Below are 18,604 nucleotides of genomic sequence, written 5' to 3'. Positions count from 1 at the left end.
TTACCTGTCTCTATCACTGAGCTTCAGTCTGTGAACACTGCTGCTCTCTCATACTCGTCATCATTTTCAACATTGTTCCTTTTGCCAACTCAGAGTTGCAATCTGCATTAGGGGCTAACACTTTTTCTTTGGCTTCTTTGGAGATTTGATTTAGATTTTTGACTCAGACTTGTTTTGTATTTGATGCAGCAGCTTAATTTTGTAAGAGTATAAAATAGATTTATAGTGATAAATAACCTGTATTATATTGTTGTAGCCTACTGTATGTCAAGTTTTAAGCCACATGACCTGAACTGATTTCAGTCATTTAGTCTTTCCAGTCATTATTTTGAATGTCTCTAAAGGAAGATTTGGTTTGTAGCCAACTTAAATTGTCAATAATCTCTGGTCTTTATTAGGAGGAAGTATACGTCATGAGGTTACATCTACCATGAGTTAATAGAATAAAGGTAAATTTAATAATCCATAATAAAATATGATAACGCTTTATTAATCCTCCTCTAATAATCCACTTTGTTAATCTCTCTTATCCAAATTTGACAAATTATATTTATAGTATATGTATATAATGATATACAGATATATTATTACATCATCAAAACCACTAATAATATAATAATTGTAATTGCAAAATGATATATACAACGATTGCACCAGTGTAGTTTATATTTAGAATTTAAACATATTGGCAATACTTTGCCTTAATGATAATGTCACTTGTGCTTTGTTTGCCTTGCAAAAATAATTGCTTAGCTAACTAGAAGGCTGTACTTACTGATGGCAAACTTTGCACACTTAATCAAACAAACTGCACTCCACTGTCCTTTTTTTAAAGTGAAATTTGGATGATAGGATTAAAAGTAATAATACTACATGTACAGGACATAAGGTAAGAGTAACTGGATACAAAGTACAAAGCCATAATCTCTAGTATGGTATTCTGTAAATAAACGTGCCGCACAGGAATAGGATTCTAAATGTTATTTGCACCGCCACCGTTATAAAATCACAGAATTCATGACCTTACAAAAACCAGAGTGTCTCTAAGTTTGCACCAAAATTTCTTTAAGATTTTTGCATCATAACACATTCTCACATTCTTCAACAAAGACATGCACATGTTTTTGCAATTATTGAAATCCAGAGAAAAATATTTAAATACATTTTTGCAAGCATCCGTAAAGGTAATCTTCTTTTAACATACCTGAACTCAGGGTTTGTTCCACTGCTCAGACTAATCTGCAGTCCAATGTTATAGGGAGGAGACAATAACAACACCAAATCCTTAGATATTTTATCCCCTCTTTTCATGAATGCGGACTTGCATGCTTATCTTTAACATGCAGGTTTGCACAGTTCTACTTGAAGGCTCCTTTTCACCAGACATAAACAAAGGACCAAGAGTCATTTAACACTTCTTTAAGAATTACCATTTCAGCTTTTCAGGGAGCATTTTCTTCTCAGGCAAAAGCCTTCCTACATGTGAGGATTTGCAAGTAACAACTGTGAAAATGCAACTGAAACATGTTGTTATAAATGAAACCAGCCCTGTGAACAGCCTTGACAAACACCCGACTCTATTAGTATGGAGCTCATGGGTCTGTGGGACTGGGATTGGGTTTTATATTCTATGGCCTCACACTGCTGCTTTCAGCAAACAGTCCACCATTATTCGGTCTGACAAGAGAGCAAACACTGTGCATTCAGGGGTCAAGAAAAAGCACCCCCCCCCTCCTCTCTTTGTCAAGTCCTTTCATCCTGCATCCTTATGCTGCTTTGTTTTCTTGCACATTTTCACACTTCCCTTGTTACACCACTGTCTCTGTTCTTTTCAATTCAGTCACCAGCAGCAATGCAGAGTTGACGTATGTTTAACACAGCCATTCGTAACAATGTAAGCCTTTCAGCCCCTGGGATGGAGACAGATCTTTGTCTCCATGAGCTCATCTCTTAAGTCAGGAAGTGTCTGACAGGACATGAAATTTTTTTTGTTTGTTTTCCAAGATAAGCTCAAAGGTAGTGTAGCATGCTATTCTCTTACAGCTGAGTTGTAAATATATTTTGCAGGTTCCCCCGTATTCATCTTACTTATCTTTTCCAGTGGTTTATAGAAGGCTGGCAAAGCTACTTCAGTAACTGTGGCCTAGAGGCTGCTAGGGTGTTTATACTGTACATAACTGACTGGTAATGAGTGAGAAACTCTTGATTTTAAATCCACAATGACCTTTAAATGCGAATGCCGAAGAAAGCCCTGCAGCTGCTAATTCAGCCTTTTGTTGTTGTTACCCCTGCTATTGAGAGTTCAGGCTTTTGCTCTCTAAACCGTGTGGCTGACTGTTAATTAACACACTCGAGGCTGCATCCTCTTTGACAGACAGGAATGCCATTCAAGGGCAATCAAGGAATACTTTGTCTGACCTCACCTACACAATCGAACCACGCAAAGCCCCTCAGCAACCACTTTTATACCTCTTTTGGATGGGTTCCAAAAATCAAGGTTGGTTAATAGATTTATTTACTTGCCCGTACAGAGATATAGTATACAATACTTATCATCCTTCTGAGCAAGGTCAGGCAACAAAACATCTCCTGCAGACTGAATGTTGGCGGAATTATAATGTAAATTATTCAGATGCATCATGTGTATTTAATAGTGAGTTGAAGATTTATTTTAAGACCCTCCAAATGGACTTTACATAAATCATGATCTTGTTAATACTTGTAGTTTAGCCAAAATGAAAGAAATACTTTAGTATAACTTGTGCTCACCCAACTCTGAATAGTCTGTTCTCCAGCCCTAATAATGAAGCCATGATCGGGGATAAGTGCTGACCTTGGGTGCTTGGCAGGAGACCCTGTGCCCCTGGTTGGAAATCCGCAACCTGCGACAGAGCAGATCTTCTGCAGTGTTGTGCATCCAGAGTTGGCTGCTTGCTAATCCTTAAGGTGTTTGGAAAGAGTCTGTTTCAACTAATAATTCCAGGCGAGGCTAATAGGATTATACTTAAAAACCCAGTTTGCATGTATGTGATGCCAGTAATTTCTAGACTTCAGAGAAAAATATTGACCCTAGTAAATCGCCAAAGACCCACTGTATTGAGTTGTTTTTCTGCCTGTCATTTGGAATTTCTTTGACATATACGTGTAGATTCATATTTTTTGACGAAAATAGTTTTGAATGTTCCTCAACAACTTTAAAAAAAAAAAAGAAAAATGTAATCTCTCCAGCCAACGGACTCCAATGTGTTTTTGGTGTGTGTTTTCTGCAGCAGATGACAAATGACATCATTTGTGGCAGTGTGTGAGGACACTGGGGCGTGAAGCAGACTCCCAGGACAGGAGTGACCTTTCACAACAATCACATTGTACAGTATTTCCTCTGCCACATTTCTGTCCTGGGCCACAAATAAAGGAGCCCCCTCTGAAATAAGAGCTGTGGGAATTCCTCACGGCTTTTCCACACAGGCGAGGGGGCTCCTACTTTGTGACCCTGGAAGAAAGTCACAGAGTGGTTTCCGCAACAACCTTGTGCTGCAATTTGGAATCAAAAACTGCGTGCGGACAGGATGAAGGTTTTTGCTTTGCTTAAAAGGTTTCTTTCTATCAATCATAATTTCAAGGACATTTGTAAGAACGCTGAAGCACATTTTCTGATTCACAGAAGGCACATATAAATCAGGAGCTATAAAGTTTAGTGCTTTACCATTTCTGTGGATGTTGATTAATAGTGCAGCATTTTCAGAAATATGACTTATTCAGTTTCTTAGTTAATCCAACCATCGAGGATGTGTGTTGACTCTGAGCATTTATAGCAATAGTTTGTCGATCATAAAAGTGTCAGGTTTTGCCTGCTGAACAAAGGGAAGAATGTAATAAAGTGATATCAGCAAAAAAGCCTAAAAATAATGTATTCTAATTCATCATTAAAAGTTAATTATGTTGCCACATAAACAGGTGATAAACAGGTGTAATAAGTACATTTCTGTAGATTATTTGCATCTTATTTCTAAATACCTTCTACAGAGCTTTAGTAAATTTATTCATGACATGGTCATTGAAAATTTTGGACAAAAGTACTTCCAGCCATTGTATTCCAAATATGGAAAGAGTTAAATTACCTCTATAGTCGTGGTTCAGATGTTAATCTCAAAGAACTTTACCTGCTGAGAGCAAAGCCTTTCTTGCTTTAAGCCTTGCATGGCTCTCTGGCCCAGCACTTTTGTCCAGAAGCGCCTTTGGCCTTTCTTTCAGGCCCCTCAAATATCGCCTCAGAGTGACCACTGTGTCAGAGTGGACACAGAGGCGACAGCAGCCAGAATGGACCCTGCGGAGTGGCCAAATTTACAGCAGAGCAGTTCCCTGAAAGGCTGTGCCGATAGAAAAGGGTTTAGGGCCTGTGAAATCTTAACAGTCCTAAATCTTTCAAGCCATGGCCAACTCCCCACTCGTTACTGCTGATACAAGGCTTAGGGTGATTAGACCATATCGCTCTCTCTCGCTCTCTGCTCTGCTATGTGCTTTCTTTCCTTCAACAGGATTATCATATCCCTTTTCCCTTAATTGGAGAGGTGAAAAGTATGCTGGTATGGTCTGGTACATTATGAAACTCAAAGACAACTCATTTTATAGCGCTGATATAAGTTGTGATGATAGAAGATGTTTACTCTTCACCACAGAAATAAATCCTCATCATTTCCTTAGACCAGAATTAAATATTGATTTTCCTCTAACTTAAGTCAGCTATCTGTCTTGCATTTCTTATTAAAGTTAAAATTTTGGTATCTCGCAATCCTGTTACCATAGCACAAGTTAAATCTAACAAAAGACTAAAAAGTATAACGGACTACTAACACCTCCTCGGTGCTGCCAAGTTCAACATACACTTTTTACTCTTAAAGCCTTATGAGTTTTGGGGCTTTAAGTGTAAAGTTAGCCCTGAGGTTGCCGTGAGAGGAAATCTCATAGCATGTCTTGAAACGTATTGGTCCATCCTCTGAGGACGCTGAATAGCCACAACAGATTTCATGGAAAATTGACTATTACTTTTTTGTCATGGGTCAAAAGTTAGTCAAGGAAAAATGTTAACACAGACGAAAGGCTGCGGGCTTACCCCAAATCATGGGAGTCATCTTCTGGGGACCATGAGTTTAAAACCATCTCTATTAATCCAAAACTTTATGGCAGCTTGGTCAGTAGTTGGTGCGACATGTTGCTCAAGATCAAAATGTTGGATAAACAGACCAATATACTGACTAAACCTTATCACCATCCTTTGACCCTTCTGCTCAAGTCTAAGAACCAAACAGAGTTGTTTGATAAAGAATCAGGGTCTTTGAAGAATTGTGTAATTATTATGATTGCATTGGCTTGAACAAGGTGCTTGAATCTGCTTCATAAGACTTTGTGGCTCCCAGTGCAGGTGCAAAAACTCCCTGTCCAGCATTTTGTTATAACGTACACATGATTAAATATTTGTATGGCTGTAAACAAATTAAGTATGGGGGAAATGAAATGCTCTCTTATGCAAGTGTAAATAAGCAGTTCCATTCTGAGGCAGGGTTTCCATTCAAAAATGGTTTTCCTGCAAAAGGCAAATTTTACAGTTTGTGGTATAATTTAGTATCAAACATGTCATATTTTGGTATTTCTCCAACATTAAAATCGTCCCTATTTAAAAAAAAAAAAAAAAAAAGAAAACAGTAGTTAACAGAAGTTAAATGTTTATTGAAAGCTTGAACTGACTGACTGAGTTCAAGCTGTCTATACATATGTTAAGGTACACTATTAGTCCTAAAAGTGCTAGGTCTCCCTGCAGCCATGAAGACGTATGCTTCTGTTAGAAAGACACTGAACTTCACCAGTGTTCAGATTCAATGCCTTTATTATTAAATGAAAACATGGTAGAATGTGAAGCTCCTGTGGCTCTGTCTTCCACTGCGGTCTGTTCTGTCTGTTCACGATAAACTAAAATCTCACTTTAATTGTCCTGTGCACAACTGTTCATCTATCTCTATATTATGTTGCGTGACACTTTAATACAGTAGATTACAGTTTGGAGCCTGTTGGCACACACAAAGTCCATTTGCAGTATATGATCATTAAGTATTTTTAGATGTATTGTGTCCATTGAACAGGATTCACAGGCTTGTCCCAATTTATCCTGTCTAATCAGTGCGATGCTGGCTCTGTGGGCAAAGGACCGCCTCTCTGTCTGCCTCGCTGAGTGAACAGACGAGGGTCCATGGGGCATCGTGGCCCCACGATGCTTGACGGTGACCAAATAAGGGCTGTCTGCAACATGTATGCAGGGAGGAGACGGGGGCACTAAGTTGGCACAGTCCAGACTCTCACATTTTTTGGCCTCTCTCAAAAGGTTTCTGTCCCTCATCACACATCCAGTATGTGAAAGGACAGAACTTGTGTTTGTGCAGCTACATGAACTCTACAAGGGCTTTTGTGAAAAGGTTCATGTACAGGGCTGGTTATGGTTAAGTGGTTGAAACTGCAGAAGCTGACACTTTGTTGACACCGTTATTAAGAGGGACTTATACCATGAGCGCTTAAAGAATTTCTAGGAACCAACAAAAAGGGTGCAGACTGGCAGTCAATTAATTCAGTGAATGAATTCTGATGACTAGGATAGGAAAAGATATTATGTAGAAATACATATAAATATTTTAAATATATGTGTATATATCTATATATATGAATATGAAACTCATATACCTGTTATACGCGGCTTACGTGATGCTGTCACTGCATATGATGTATCTTACTGCACTGAACTGCGCAGAAGTGCAAAGACCCGCACACGAGAGATACCAATATAGTTCACTAAATTCTGTCTCAGTGCTGTGAATGCTGGTTAAAGATTAACTCTGGTGTTTTCCTTGGGGCCTCTTTGAAGTGGACTTACTCCAACCCCTGCTTATCTTAATTAGAAAGAAATCTGGAGGAGTGAAGTGGTCCTCTGGAAACGAGCACCTCCGCTCCCCAGTTCCCTGAACGCCACACTGCAGCTTTACTAGGACTTTAAGGCCTCCTAAACTCAATATTTGCTCAAGTCATGGAGGAATTGTATGTCATGTAGGTAGTATAAACTGTGAACATAAATGATTTTTTCTGAGGTTTGAAAGCACCACTTTGGGATGTATCCTTGTTAGACCGTGCTGGATATGAAAAATGAATAATTGATGGAGCCACTCTGTGTTTGTTAATACTGTTGAAGGAAACAGTGTTAAACATGATTCATCTTGGAAAGGCTGGCAGTCTCTTTTGAGAATTAGCTTGATGTGTCGACTGTTTTTTCAGTGTCATGTAAATAATTTTGCTAAACATGTCTACATTTAATGGTGTCATTGAAATGTATGAGGTACTTGGGATAACTTCTAGCAATAAACAATCCTGGAATGGAGTGTTTGATTATAAAGAGATGATGCATGTAATCTATTTTGTTCATTTTCTAGAATTATGCTTGACAACAAAAGTATCAGCTGTACAATAACCATTACAAAGCAAGCGCCAACGTGTGAAGTCAGATAAATTGCCAAGACCTTCTCTATTTCCTTTATGTCAGTGGAGGACGGGTTCCTTCACGACCTAGAGATCACACATGCAGTGTTTACCGGTGGCGTGCGTGCCATGCTGCTGGCTTTAATCCAGATAGAGGAGGGGAGGTCCTGTCATACACAGGTCGCCTGTCTCCTGAAGACTGATTGGAACACACAGGAAGCAAAATCCTACCCTGCGGTAAACCTCAAGAATGAATGGCTTATTACATTTATCACTTGAGACGTTTTCATAAAAAAAAGAAAGATATAATACAGTAGTGAGTCGACTTTTACATGTGCAATATTTGCTGCTTTGAACACACTGTATTGTGCCAAAAATAGTTTACCCTAGAAAATGTGTTCTCACTGCGCACATCATATTAGGTTTTAGATTGTTTTTCTTATCACTAGCTTTCCAATCAACCATAACAGTCACGTTTCACTACATGAAACTTAATGCCACATTAACTTACCAAACAACTTTTGCTGCTGTACCTGTGATTTATTCAGTGCATGCGTCTCATGATAATTTTCACGCTATAACTGATGCAAAGTTTGGCATAGCGCTGCAAAATACTTCACACATGCAGCACTAAACATTGCCGTCAGTAGTAGCAGCTTAGTTGGAGTGATTAGAAGAACTGGGTTGTGCAAAGTGACGTGATGGCTGAGCAGACAAAGAAATGATCACCACCGACAGAAACATTTGAGAAAGATGCTGTCTCACTTCCAGATAGACGTTTAGATCAATATTAGATATCCAAGCTTCACCCATTAAAAACATAATTTAATAGAGTGTAACTTTTGCCAGAGGAAATATTTGGCCCAATTTATCTCATAGTATGAAATGTGAAGGAAACAATTCTTTGAGTTATAATAAGGTCAGGGACTCATTAACATCGTTGTACACAAGTGTATTGAAATGGTGCCTCTGAAGTAAAATAACAATGCCTATTTTCAAACACAGAAAGAAACTCTGTGTTCATGAGAATTTCATTAAATGTATTACGACTAAAAGATTCAAATATTTTGTAAATTTTGCAGAAGACAGGAAAAAGAACAGTTTCTAGTCTTATTTCTACACAACCTTCACACTTTCTGCAGATCTTTGTTCCAATTATATCTCGGTGTTGACATCTCTAAGTCTGTGTGAAGTTTGCTCTGAACTGAATCAGTAAGTTCAAGCATCTGTCTTCTGTATTCTTCTTCTTACCACCATTTTTGATTAATCCCTTTAGTGTGGGTAACCAGAACCGCAAAGATAGATTAGAGAAAGGTATCTTTCTTTAACATCTCACTACATTCTCAGTCTACACAACTTCAAGTCCTCCATCTGTTTGAAAACTTCAAAGTATCTCTGCGCGTTAATTAGCAATGAATGAATTTAATTCAACTGAATGCTTCTAATGAGTTGTTAGTTTTGCATGGAGCGAGGGGGGAAAGGAGCACTTTGAGCTCCGCGATGTCCTTGTGCCTCAAACCGACTTTGTCCTTTTGTCCCAGTTGTGGCATGATATTGTCAAAAGGCATTGATTTACTCTGAGAGAAGAAATATGTCCACTGTTAGACCAAACAAAAATGCTCTGAACAGGTGCACCTCACGTGTGCACACACAGACAAAAAAACCTGTAAATGCATGCAACCTCACACATAATAAAACACCCAGGGTGAATGTGTAAAGGTCTCACTGTGCCCTTTGAGGAAGGAAATAGGCACAGTGGAGTGGTCGGCTGGACGTGACAGATTTACTGACCGTAACAATCGAGGTGGGGCAGAGTAGAGACTCTCACTTGTGCCTAACGCAAACAACAGCAGCAGCTCTGAAACCTCAGAACAATCCCCCTGCACCCTCCCGGCAATTTCACCATTATTCCACCACTTTCAGAACTGCCAGATGTTTAGTGGTTCAGTCATCTGGATCTCACCATCCTTATCCAGTAGCAGCAGGCAGCATCTCTCACTGTGCGGTCCGGTGGATGCATGCTGAGTTTTAGGAACCAGTGAATTATTATTTAGACTGCTAGTCAATGTTCAAGAAATTACAACATAAAAGGATGATGTGGTTTCTGTATAAGTTAGTGTGTGTACATCTTTGCAGTCAGTTTTTTTTTTGTGTGTGCATCCGTGTGTTTGATGCCTGCGTCTGTGGCTCTGCTTTGAGTCTTTATGGTCAGACGTTAGCAGCAATGCCCTCCAGGATTGTAGCCTTGGCCTTTGAATACAACTTCAAGAAGCAAGGATAAAATAAGCCAGTTCAGACAGGAAACAGACACCTTTTATCTTAACTAGAAATGAAGCAATTAGACGGCACAAATGCTATTTTTTTGCATATGTGCTGTGAACCCTCATACCTCCCACTGAGTGAAGTCAAGTCCTGAAGGTATCCAAGAAATCATTTATAATAAGGGGTATTGAAAATTCCTGTTCTACCCCAGAAACAAATAACGATGTTGCGTTTCAAAACAATGTTTTGGATTGTTAAATCCTACTTAGGCTATATGACATTTCCTCTTTGTTTTCTTTTGTTGTATGATGAGTTCCAAGGAGACATTTGAAGTTTCTTAAACTTTATTCATTGTTTTTGTCTGCAGGAGGCAATCAACTGAAAAACCAGCAGTTCCGTCTGAACTGGGCTTGGATCTCTTTGGAGAAGGAACACTATGTGGTGGATGAAGAAGTCAAGTTCCTGGAGGTGGTGCTGAAACGTCGGGGCTACCTGGGAGAAACTTCGTTCGTTAGTAAGCACACACAGTCTCTGATTTCAGCAAGTCACTTGCAATAATAATTCCATCCGAGATGATCCATGATCATTATTAAAAGATACTAGGAGAGCATGCAACATCTCAATTTATTCTCATATTAAATAAAAGATATATAAAACTATTAAATAGATGGTACTTAAATAGATACTAATAAAAAAAAGAAATAAGAAATAAAGCATTAACATGAGATACATGAGTCTGATTTTTTGACACTTAAGTAAGAACAGTAGATCAGAAAACACATTCAAATATGTTTGTGTTGTAATAAAAAAAAAATTGTATTCCCTGATCCACACCATAAACTACTCTCTTGTTGCTTTGCTCTCAGACTAACTTACCACCAAACTCCACTGAATCTCCTGATTGCTTTCAGTTATCCTGATAGCTAACATTCAGACTGATAAAGAAACGAACAAAGAAGATCAAAAAAATACAACTTGTTTGAAGGTATTGTTTGGGATTTTCTCCTGCCATTTTTAACTTTGTGAAAACCTACTGTCTGTTCACTGAAAACTTAGTGCCAGAGGGCAAAATAGCATAATCCCCACAGCACACAGACACAACTGCATACGCCACACACTTTGATATATTTTAGAGCAATTCTAAGGCTGGCCCAGACACCTTTTAGAGTGACACAGGTCATGGCCTTTGACCTCTCTCTTCTGGCCACTATTTACATTCCAATCACACAATAGCACAGGACAATCCCTCAGGGGCTGCATGTGCACATGAGAAAGGTCACCCGAAGTTGGTGGCCATGGAAAGACGCCACTCCAAATGTTAGTCAAGGCAATTTACTGACTGGAACTAAATGAACAATACCTGTTAATACTGTCAAAAAAAAAGAAAAACTAGCCGCTATAAGCGTTTATGAGTGGAAGGAATTCTTACCACTGGCACAAATAGCTTTTTTTAGTGCTGCCATTTATTCTGTCTACATAGACGAGGTATGATTAAAATGAACTAATGTTAAAGGTCAAATCCCATAGAATAATTTACTGTACCGTGTTCCATATCTTTGTATGCCCCAGGGCCTTGGACTATTGAAACATCTCTCTGGTGATATGCAAATTTTGCTGACCTTTCTAGCGCCTTACACTGCACAGTATATCTACTCAGTGAAATAAAAATATATATATATCTTAAGGCAGATCATCACGTACTGATCAGCATGTATGTGCAGGCAGATATAGCTGATAAAAATAAAATTCACAGCAAGGAGTAGATAACTGTGAAAAGAAGTTATGTTATGTTGTTGTTTATGTCGATTAGGTGCGATAACAAAAGAAAGAGAAAATGAAAAATCGGCTGAAATGCCTGTGTGATGCCCCTACAGTGATCTGAGTGCAAATATTAATCAACAAAACATTGTATATAATAATTGTCCCCTCTTCTGATTTTCTGGCGCATCACTACTATTTTATTAATGTCTGCATTATAAATTAAAGGAGTGCTACTTTGAACTTGCACTCCATGTTCAGTGCCATGAGAAAATATGCCTTGCATTCTATAATGTCCAAAATGACTGTTGTGTGCTTTCAAGTCCAAACCATAGCCTTTCACAGAGCAATTTTCTTATGATTGAGGCAGCATGAAGGGGGATGATAGTGGATGAGGGTGGATGATGAACCTCTCCGTGCAGGTGATGGAAAGCACACAAAGGAAGGTGCAATTTTAGAGTCTTTTTCAAGTCAGAACCATTTTGTTTTGCCAATGCCCTCAAAGTAGCAATAGCAATAAAGTTTCTCTTTCTAAATGCATTCTCATTACAGTAAGTGAGTACATGTTTACATCCTCAGGCAGTAATTCTTTGATCATAGACCACTCTCGTTCTGTTTTAGCCTTGGAAATATTTCTTTTTTTTTTTAATTAATTTCCAGCCAAGAAAAACATTTACAGACATGACTAAAAGACTGAGCACAAGCCCTTTTGGGTGTGTGAGTACATTAATGCCTATTTGTAATTTGCCTGTCTAATGTGTTTCTGCCATGTTTAGGGTGTAACACGAGTATATTTAAATCTCCAGAAAGCAACACAGATACATGGAGGCTTAAATTATTAACTGTGGTTTTAGTTAGAAACACATCATCCAAGACATTGGAGTTATTTTGAAGAGATTATTTGAACATATGTGCTTCAAAAACATCTCTGCAGCATTCCCCTTGTAGGTACACATCTACCGACCGATATGTTGTCTCTGTAAAGTAGCATCCTTCATGGTAACGAAAGAAGGGGCATTCATTACTTTCTCAGAGTGATCATTTGGAGTTTCTCTCTTCTTCTGTTGCGGTGAGGATGGGAGAGCAAAAGAAGCAAAACGTTTTGATTAACCAGCATAAATAGGCCACCAGGGCAGCCTGACAATTCAAGCCGCCCATCTGCCTCAGTGTTGCGATGAGATAGCGACTGATCCCAGGCCAGCGCCTTCTTATGAAGATTGGGAATATCGCTTCTTGCCCAGCCATGCCTGAGTGAACACTGATCTGAGGAGCCCACTGGTGGACTGTTGCTTCATTGGTCAATGTGCACAGTGCAGGTGGCACCAGTTTGGAGGCTACACCGGCCTCAGAAGCCTCAGAGTTACTGCTGTGATCAGGGCCATCCAACCCAAGCTTTGTGCAGGAGATAGAGTTAGAAGAAAATCCTACTCTCTCCTCTCCTAGCCACTCTTTGAAGACTGCTGATTTTTCAAGCTCCATTGAGCTTGACCATTTTATCTCAGCACATATGTGCAGGGGCCTTTTCCTTTCTGTCTGTACTTGCATATCAAAGACCACTTTTATTTTCATCAAAGAATAGAATGGTAATTTTCTTTAAAACCCAAACTCATGCATTTCTCAATCTGTGGTCTTTTGAAGATCTCACCGGTAGTTTTGATGTGATATTTCAGTTTTTCTCTTCTACTTTCGCTTTCAGTTGAACAAACAGTGAAACATTTTTTTTCAAGTTTTTGTTACTCCAGTGCTTCTTTCATCCAATAATTTCTTGTTTTCCACATTTGTGGCAGCCTGCAGAATTGCCTCGGGGTGTGTAGCCATGTTCTTTCTGTTTACTGCTAAACCCCTGCTGCGTGTTGTGTGACCAGTTAGCAAAAACAATGGAGAGGCTGTGTGACATTTCACCGGCTTCAGTGCTCCTTCTCAACAGGAATCCTGCCAGGGTCACAGCTATAGCGACTGTAAGCCCCATCAAACAGCTCACATGCTGAAGGTCAGACAACGAGAGCCACCCTCCAACCACTTCTGCTGAGACCAGGCTGACATGAGGGATAATTGGCTTTATTCTCACCATGGCCATTTCAGACGCCGGGGGTGGGAAACTAAATCCCAAGATGGGCAGATATTGCCGGGTTAGACCAACTAGAGCATGACATGTTCCTGGTTTTACAGAAGACGAAAAACAATAGTTTAATTGTATATTTTTTTTATTGGCAACTATGAACATTGTTAGTTACAGAGCTTAACATATCAAAGAAATTTGTTTTTGTTAAAGATAGACATGAATATGAATATTAAAGGTTGACAAAGGTGATACATTCCTCTGATATGCCTCATGTATTTGGTTTAGCAGATGTGACTTGACAGTGATTATTACGAATTTTTTTCCATATCCTTCCAAAGGTATTGGAACAAAGGATGGCACTGCAGAAAAGGACAAAGATTTCCGGGGCAGATCTCAGAAACAGGTGCAGTTCAACCCTGGCCAGACCGCAGCCACCTGGAAGGTCCGGATCATGTCAGATAATGAATACGAAGTGTCAGAGACCTTCCAGGTTGTTCTGTCTGAGCCGGTGATGGCAGCCCTTGAATTCCCAGAGGCCGCTACAGTAGAGATCCTGGACCCTGATGACGGTCAGTAATGATTTCACTTTAAGGGATTTAGTATTAATTCAAATGTTTACATGTAATTACATTGCTGAGAATAAGGATAGTGCAAAGAATAGAAATATAGTTTCCTTTTGAAAAACCCTAAACAAAAGCAAATACTGGCACTGTACCTTGCTTAACAATGCAACAAACTCAGGTCTTACAAGTAGAGCTACAATAGAGTTTGACAGCAGAACATTTTTCAGCTGTGTGGCATATTGCTTCAGTGTTTGATGTCACGACCAACCCATCATTTTGCACAGATGTTCAACAATCATGCAGAAAGAAATCCATTGTAAAAGAGACAATGATGTGAATTTCATTTTGAAAGAGGAGCTCTGCCTCAATGAGCGGCGCACCCACGACAAACTAGGTGGAGACTGTGATTGCCAACATGTGCGCAGTACAAGCCTTTTTTCTCTGTGGGTTAGAACATGAAAAATAGATCAAGAAGAGAAAGAAGACAATGCATTTTTACGGAAAGTAGCTAAACTAAAATGGCAGATAGTGTGAGAGAATCTTTTTTTCTCTCAAAGCAGAGATCTCAGTTTAAGTTGAGGAATCCTTCAACCTTCATCTCGGCTGTATTCATTTGCAGGATTGATCGGGGAAATGTTTCTGTCCATCTGCCTGAGGGCATCAGAGCACACATTGTTTTAAATACATCATTAAATCACAAGAAGACTGAAAGCTGAGGGGAACTAACAACATGTTGCACCCAACATGATTATGAACATTGCTAAATAATGAGTGAAGAGCAAAGAGTTTTTATGGGCAGAATTTTCTTTCCACGGGAGAATATAAACAAGGTCAAAGGGAGATATGGAGATGACAACCATGTGCTGACCTCCCTTGCATGTGAAATGATCATGATGTAAATATGGAAGAAGCACTGCTCGAACAGATGAACGCTGTTTCTGAAAACAGCTTGAGTGTGATCGAGCTGAAATGGAGACTTGTTTGATATAAATATGGATAAAGCTTCTTTTCATCCCACAGGAGAGCTGCCAGTAAAACCACTGAGCAAAAAAAGAAAAGACAAATGGTTTGAAGTGTCTCTGCTTGCAAACAGAATGAACACAGCTTTTTATTCTAGCAATTTATGCTAAATGAAATTAAGTGTGTGAGACACATTTTTGAACACATTGGTTTTTCTTTTTAATCTTTCTAAAGGATTCCTGACTCTTTTCCTAAACAGCATTATCTTACAGATGGTATTTTCCACATCCATCTGTATAACTTAATGGGTCAATAACCAGCAGCGTCTCTCTGGGTCACACGCTGTCAGCCAACTCCATATTTGCTGCAGATAAATAAACAGGAGATGATTGGTTTTGATAAAACATGATGGAAGCACCAACAGCAGAGTTGTAATGACAGCTATCATTTGTTTCAGTGCGCAAGCTGTAAACCCGTGTATTAAAGGTTTATGATGTAAATAGTGTCACATATGATTTGATATATTCACCTCATGTTCCGTTTATCACATTCAATTTGCCGATCATACATGAGCAGTTTCCTCATACCAAAAGTCAGATAAGAGTTAACAATAAAGTATTCATCTCAAATAATATGAACGCACTGTATCACAGAAATGATCTAATGTGTTGATGTCTGGTTTTTCTTGTGTACAGAATCAACAGTGTTCATACCTTCAGCTGTGTACAACATAGAGGAGGACATTGGTGAGCTGCTTATCCCTGTACGCAGGAGCGGGGATGTCAGTCAGGAGCTCATGGTCATCTGCTACACCCAGCAAGGTACCACAAAACAAAATGTCAAAAAGCAATTTCAGTGGTAAACTCTGTGTATTTTCAAGAATGGAAATAATGATTAAAGTGACAATAACCATGTTTCTTGAGGGAATGATGTGTTTGGGAGTGTTGCCCTCCTTTTCTTGGACCTGGACCCCAGTGCTTATCACTCATCCTGCCACCATGCGTTAGAGAAGCATATGGCTAATGTAAAGGAAAAAAAGAATTTGCGAAAAAACAACTGAAGCACAACTAATGGCTTTTGCACTGGATTGCACCGCTCAGTGTTTGAAAGTGTTACATTCTTGCACATCAAAAGTAGGTGCGAGGCGACAGTTAATCATTGCATCAGAGGAAAGAGAAACCATAAGCTGGTCGTGCCTTTCATCACTGATTTGATGGCAGCTGTTAGATTTTCTCAAGATGTAACCTTTAAAAATGGAAGAGGAAGTGCAAAGAAAATGACCTGATCAAGATACACGTTGGATTAAATGTTGCTGTAAATGGTAAAATGCAGTGGAGAGTGAAGGTTACTCTTGTCTGTTAAAGCAGGCTTGCTTGTAATTGGAGAAAGACCTTAGGTTGTTCTTCTGATGTGTTTGACATTAAACAAAAGTAAGTAGGTTGAGTGGGTTAAGATAATTATTTCTCAGCCTATCATCCTAAAGTAGGACGTCAGTAATGAATATAAACATTTTTCATGATGAGAAATAAAGGAAATCGTATTTATATATATTGATTTTTTACGTGAAGAAAAGCACACTGTGTTGTGGCAGAGTCTGGATCATTAACTCTGCTTTCTGTAATTCTGTTTTCTGCGCACTCAGTCTCGGCCACAGGCACCGTCCCCACCACAGTGCTGTCCTACTCTGATTACATCTCCAGGCCTGAGGACCATCACAGCATCCTGCGTTTTGACAAAGGAGAGGTGGAGAAATCCTGCCGGGTTGTGATCATTGATGACTCCCTGTATGAAGATGAGGAAAGCTTCAATGTCACCCTCAGTATGCCCATGGGGGGCCGACTGGGCTCAGAGTTTCCCACAGCCAGGATCACAATCATTCCTGATACAGATGACGGTAAGATGACATTTCAGCGATCTTAAATGTGAAATAGAATACAATACAAATAGTGTCAAATAGTCTGTGCAGGTACAAGAATTTAAAGGGCTTTGATTATTAAATCGCTGTGTGGCATTTCAAGACAATAAGGTTTCTGTGCTTTTTCCTTTCATTTTTAAAGATTTTTCAATTCTGATTAAGGCCTAAAGAAGAGGTGGCAAGAATTTATTTCTTGGCTAGAAAGGCTTTTATCTGATTTAGTTTGAGGTGTTCCAGTATTTGTGCAATCTTTTTTTATTAATATGTTTAATGGATAAGCACTTCAACTGTAGCTGAAAATTTGTTTCGAAAAAGTTTTGTAAAGACAGTATTTTTAGCTGCATAAATTCATGCAGAGAGAGACACTGAAGCAGGTATAGTCAGGTGGGCAGACAGACAGCAAACATGTTGGTGTGCATGTGAAATGTGTGTTTGAATTTTTTTTCTGTGTGTGTTTGCGCTTGTCTGGCGATGTCTCGGAGAGAAAGCGTTTGAGTGTGCGAGCCTCCTGCCTTCCTGGAGGCAAAGCCTTTATCTCATATCTGCAGGCTCAGACTGGAGGGCTGATAGTCTCCCATATCTCCCCGACGCCTCTTTGTTCCCCAACACCTGACGGCCATTCCTCAGTTCCCTATCACTCTGACTATCTCCGGAAGCACTGCTGTGAAGTCGAGACTCTGTGATCGCAGGCAGGCAACGCTGGACCTGAAAAACCTGATGTGATTGTGGAACTGTCTTTTTTTTTTTTTCACAACACATTTCAAGTTAGATAGCGTTCCGTTATTTATTTGCTTGGTTTAAATTGTTTGAAAATCGTGATAATTTTTTGCTCACAATTGAAGTAAGCTGGCTTCATTGAGATTTACTTGAATCTTATCCAAATGTTCAAATTAGACCCTTTTATATATGCTTTGGAAAACATCAGAATTTAATAAAACAAAAATATCATGATCTGACTGTAGTGCTAAACCAGCTAGCTAATGACAGCCTGACCGGAAATGAAAAGTTCAGTTGTTTTTTATCCGTGATGACAGTCCTGCTGTTTCTACCTTTTCCCTCAGCATGACAACTTCTAGTAATTTTTCTGAACATGGCCAAAATTGGTCCTAAGGATGTGAAGCATCTGTCCACAAATGTGTGGTAAAGAGGTCAGCAGCAGTTTTCAAACTGTATAACAGGTCATTTTCCCCTTCTATTCCCACGGGACTCGAAGCAGACACACTTCAAGTGGATTTGTTTGACCTCCTCGAGGAAGGACGAGGTTACGTGGTTGGAATGTTTTCGTACTGTAGCAGCGTCCGGTGTAACCTGAGAGTGAGCACAGGGGCCTTTTCACCTCCGCTACTCCTGGGTATTTACTCCAGACTGCCCAGACAGCTGCTGAGACACACATGTTTTTAATAGGATGTTTAACAGTCTTACAGGCCTTGCAGCCTGCTTCACAAGAAGTGTTTTACCACTGCAGTTATTACATTTCCAAACAGTGTCGCAGTCTTTATGGATGGCTCTGACTCTGAGAGTGCAAATCATGCATGTCTCTACAACTGCCACAGAGCTCATTGATTGGAGATT

The 18,604-nt window shown here is 39.4% G+C and overlaps 1 protein-coding gene across 1 annotated transcript in view; it reads left to right on the top strand.

Annotated features, from left to right (window-relative positions):
- The window catches only part of LOC111657808 (FRAS1-related extracellular matrix protein 2-like), a 53,297-nt gene that overhangs the window by 15,201 nt on the left and 19,492 nt on the right, over positions 1-18,604 (top strand). The window contains exons 3-6 of the mRNA XM_023410125.2: positions 10,142-10,288; positions 13,933-14,163; positions 15,813-15,938; positions 16,760-17,011. Coding sequence (XP_023265893.1) covers positions 10,142-10,288; positions 13,933-14,163; positions 15,813-15,938; positions 16,760-17,011 — 756 coding nt within the window. The remainder of the gene's footprint in view (positions 1-10,141; positions 10,289-13,932; positions 14,164-15,812; positions 15,939-16,759; positions 17,012-18,604) is intronic.

This window comes from Seriola lalandi, unplaced genomic scaffold (genome assembly GCF_002814215.2).
Source record: "Seriola lalandi dorsalis isolate HSWRI2012SDOR001 ecotype SW California unplaced genomic scaffold, Sedor1 jcf7180002054413, whole genome shotgun sequence".
NCBI lineage: Eukaryota > Metazoa > Chordata > Actinopteri > Carangiformes > Carangidae > Seriola > Seriola lalandi.
This window is presented reverse-complemented; position numbering and strand designations above follow the sequence as displayed.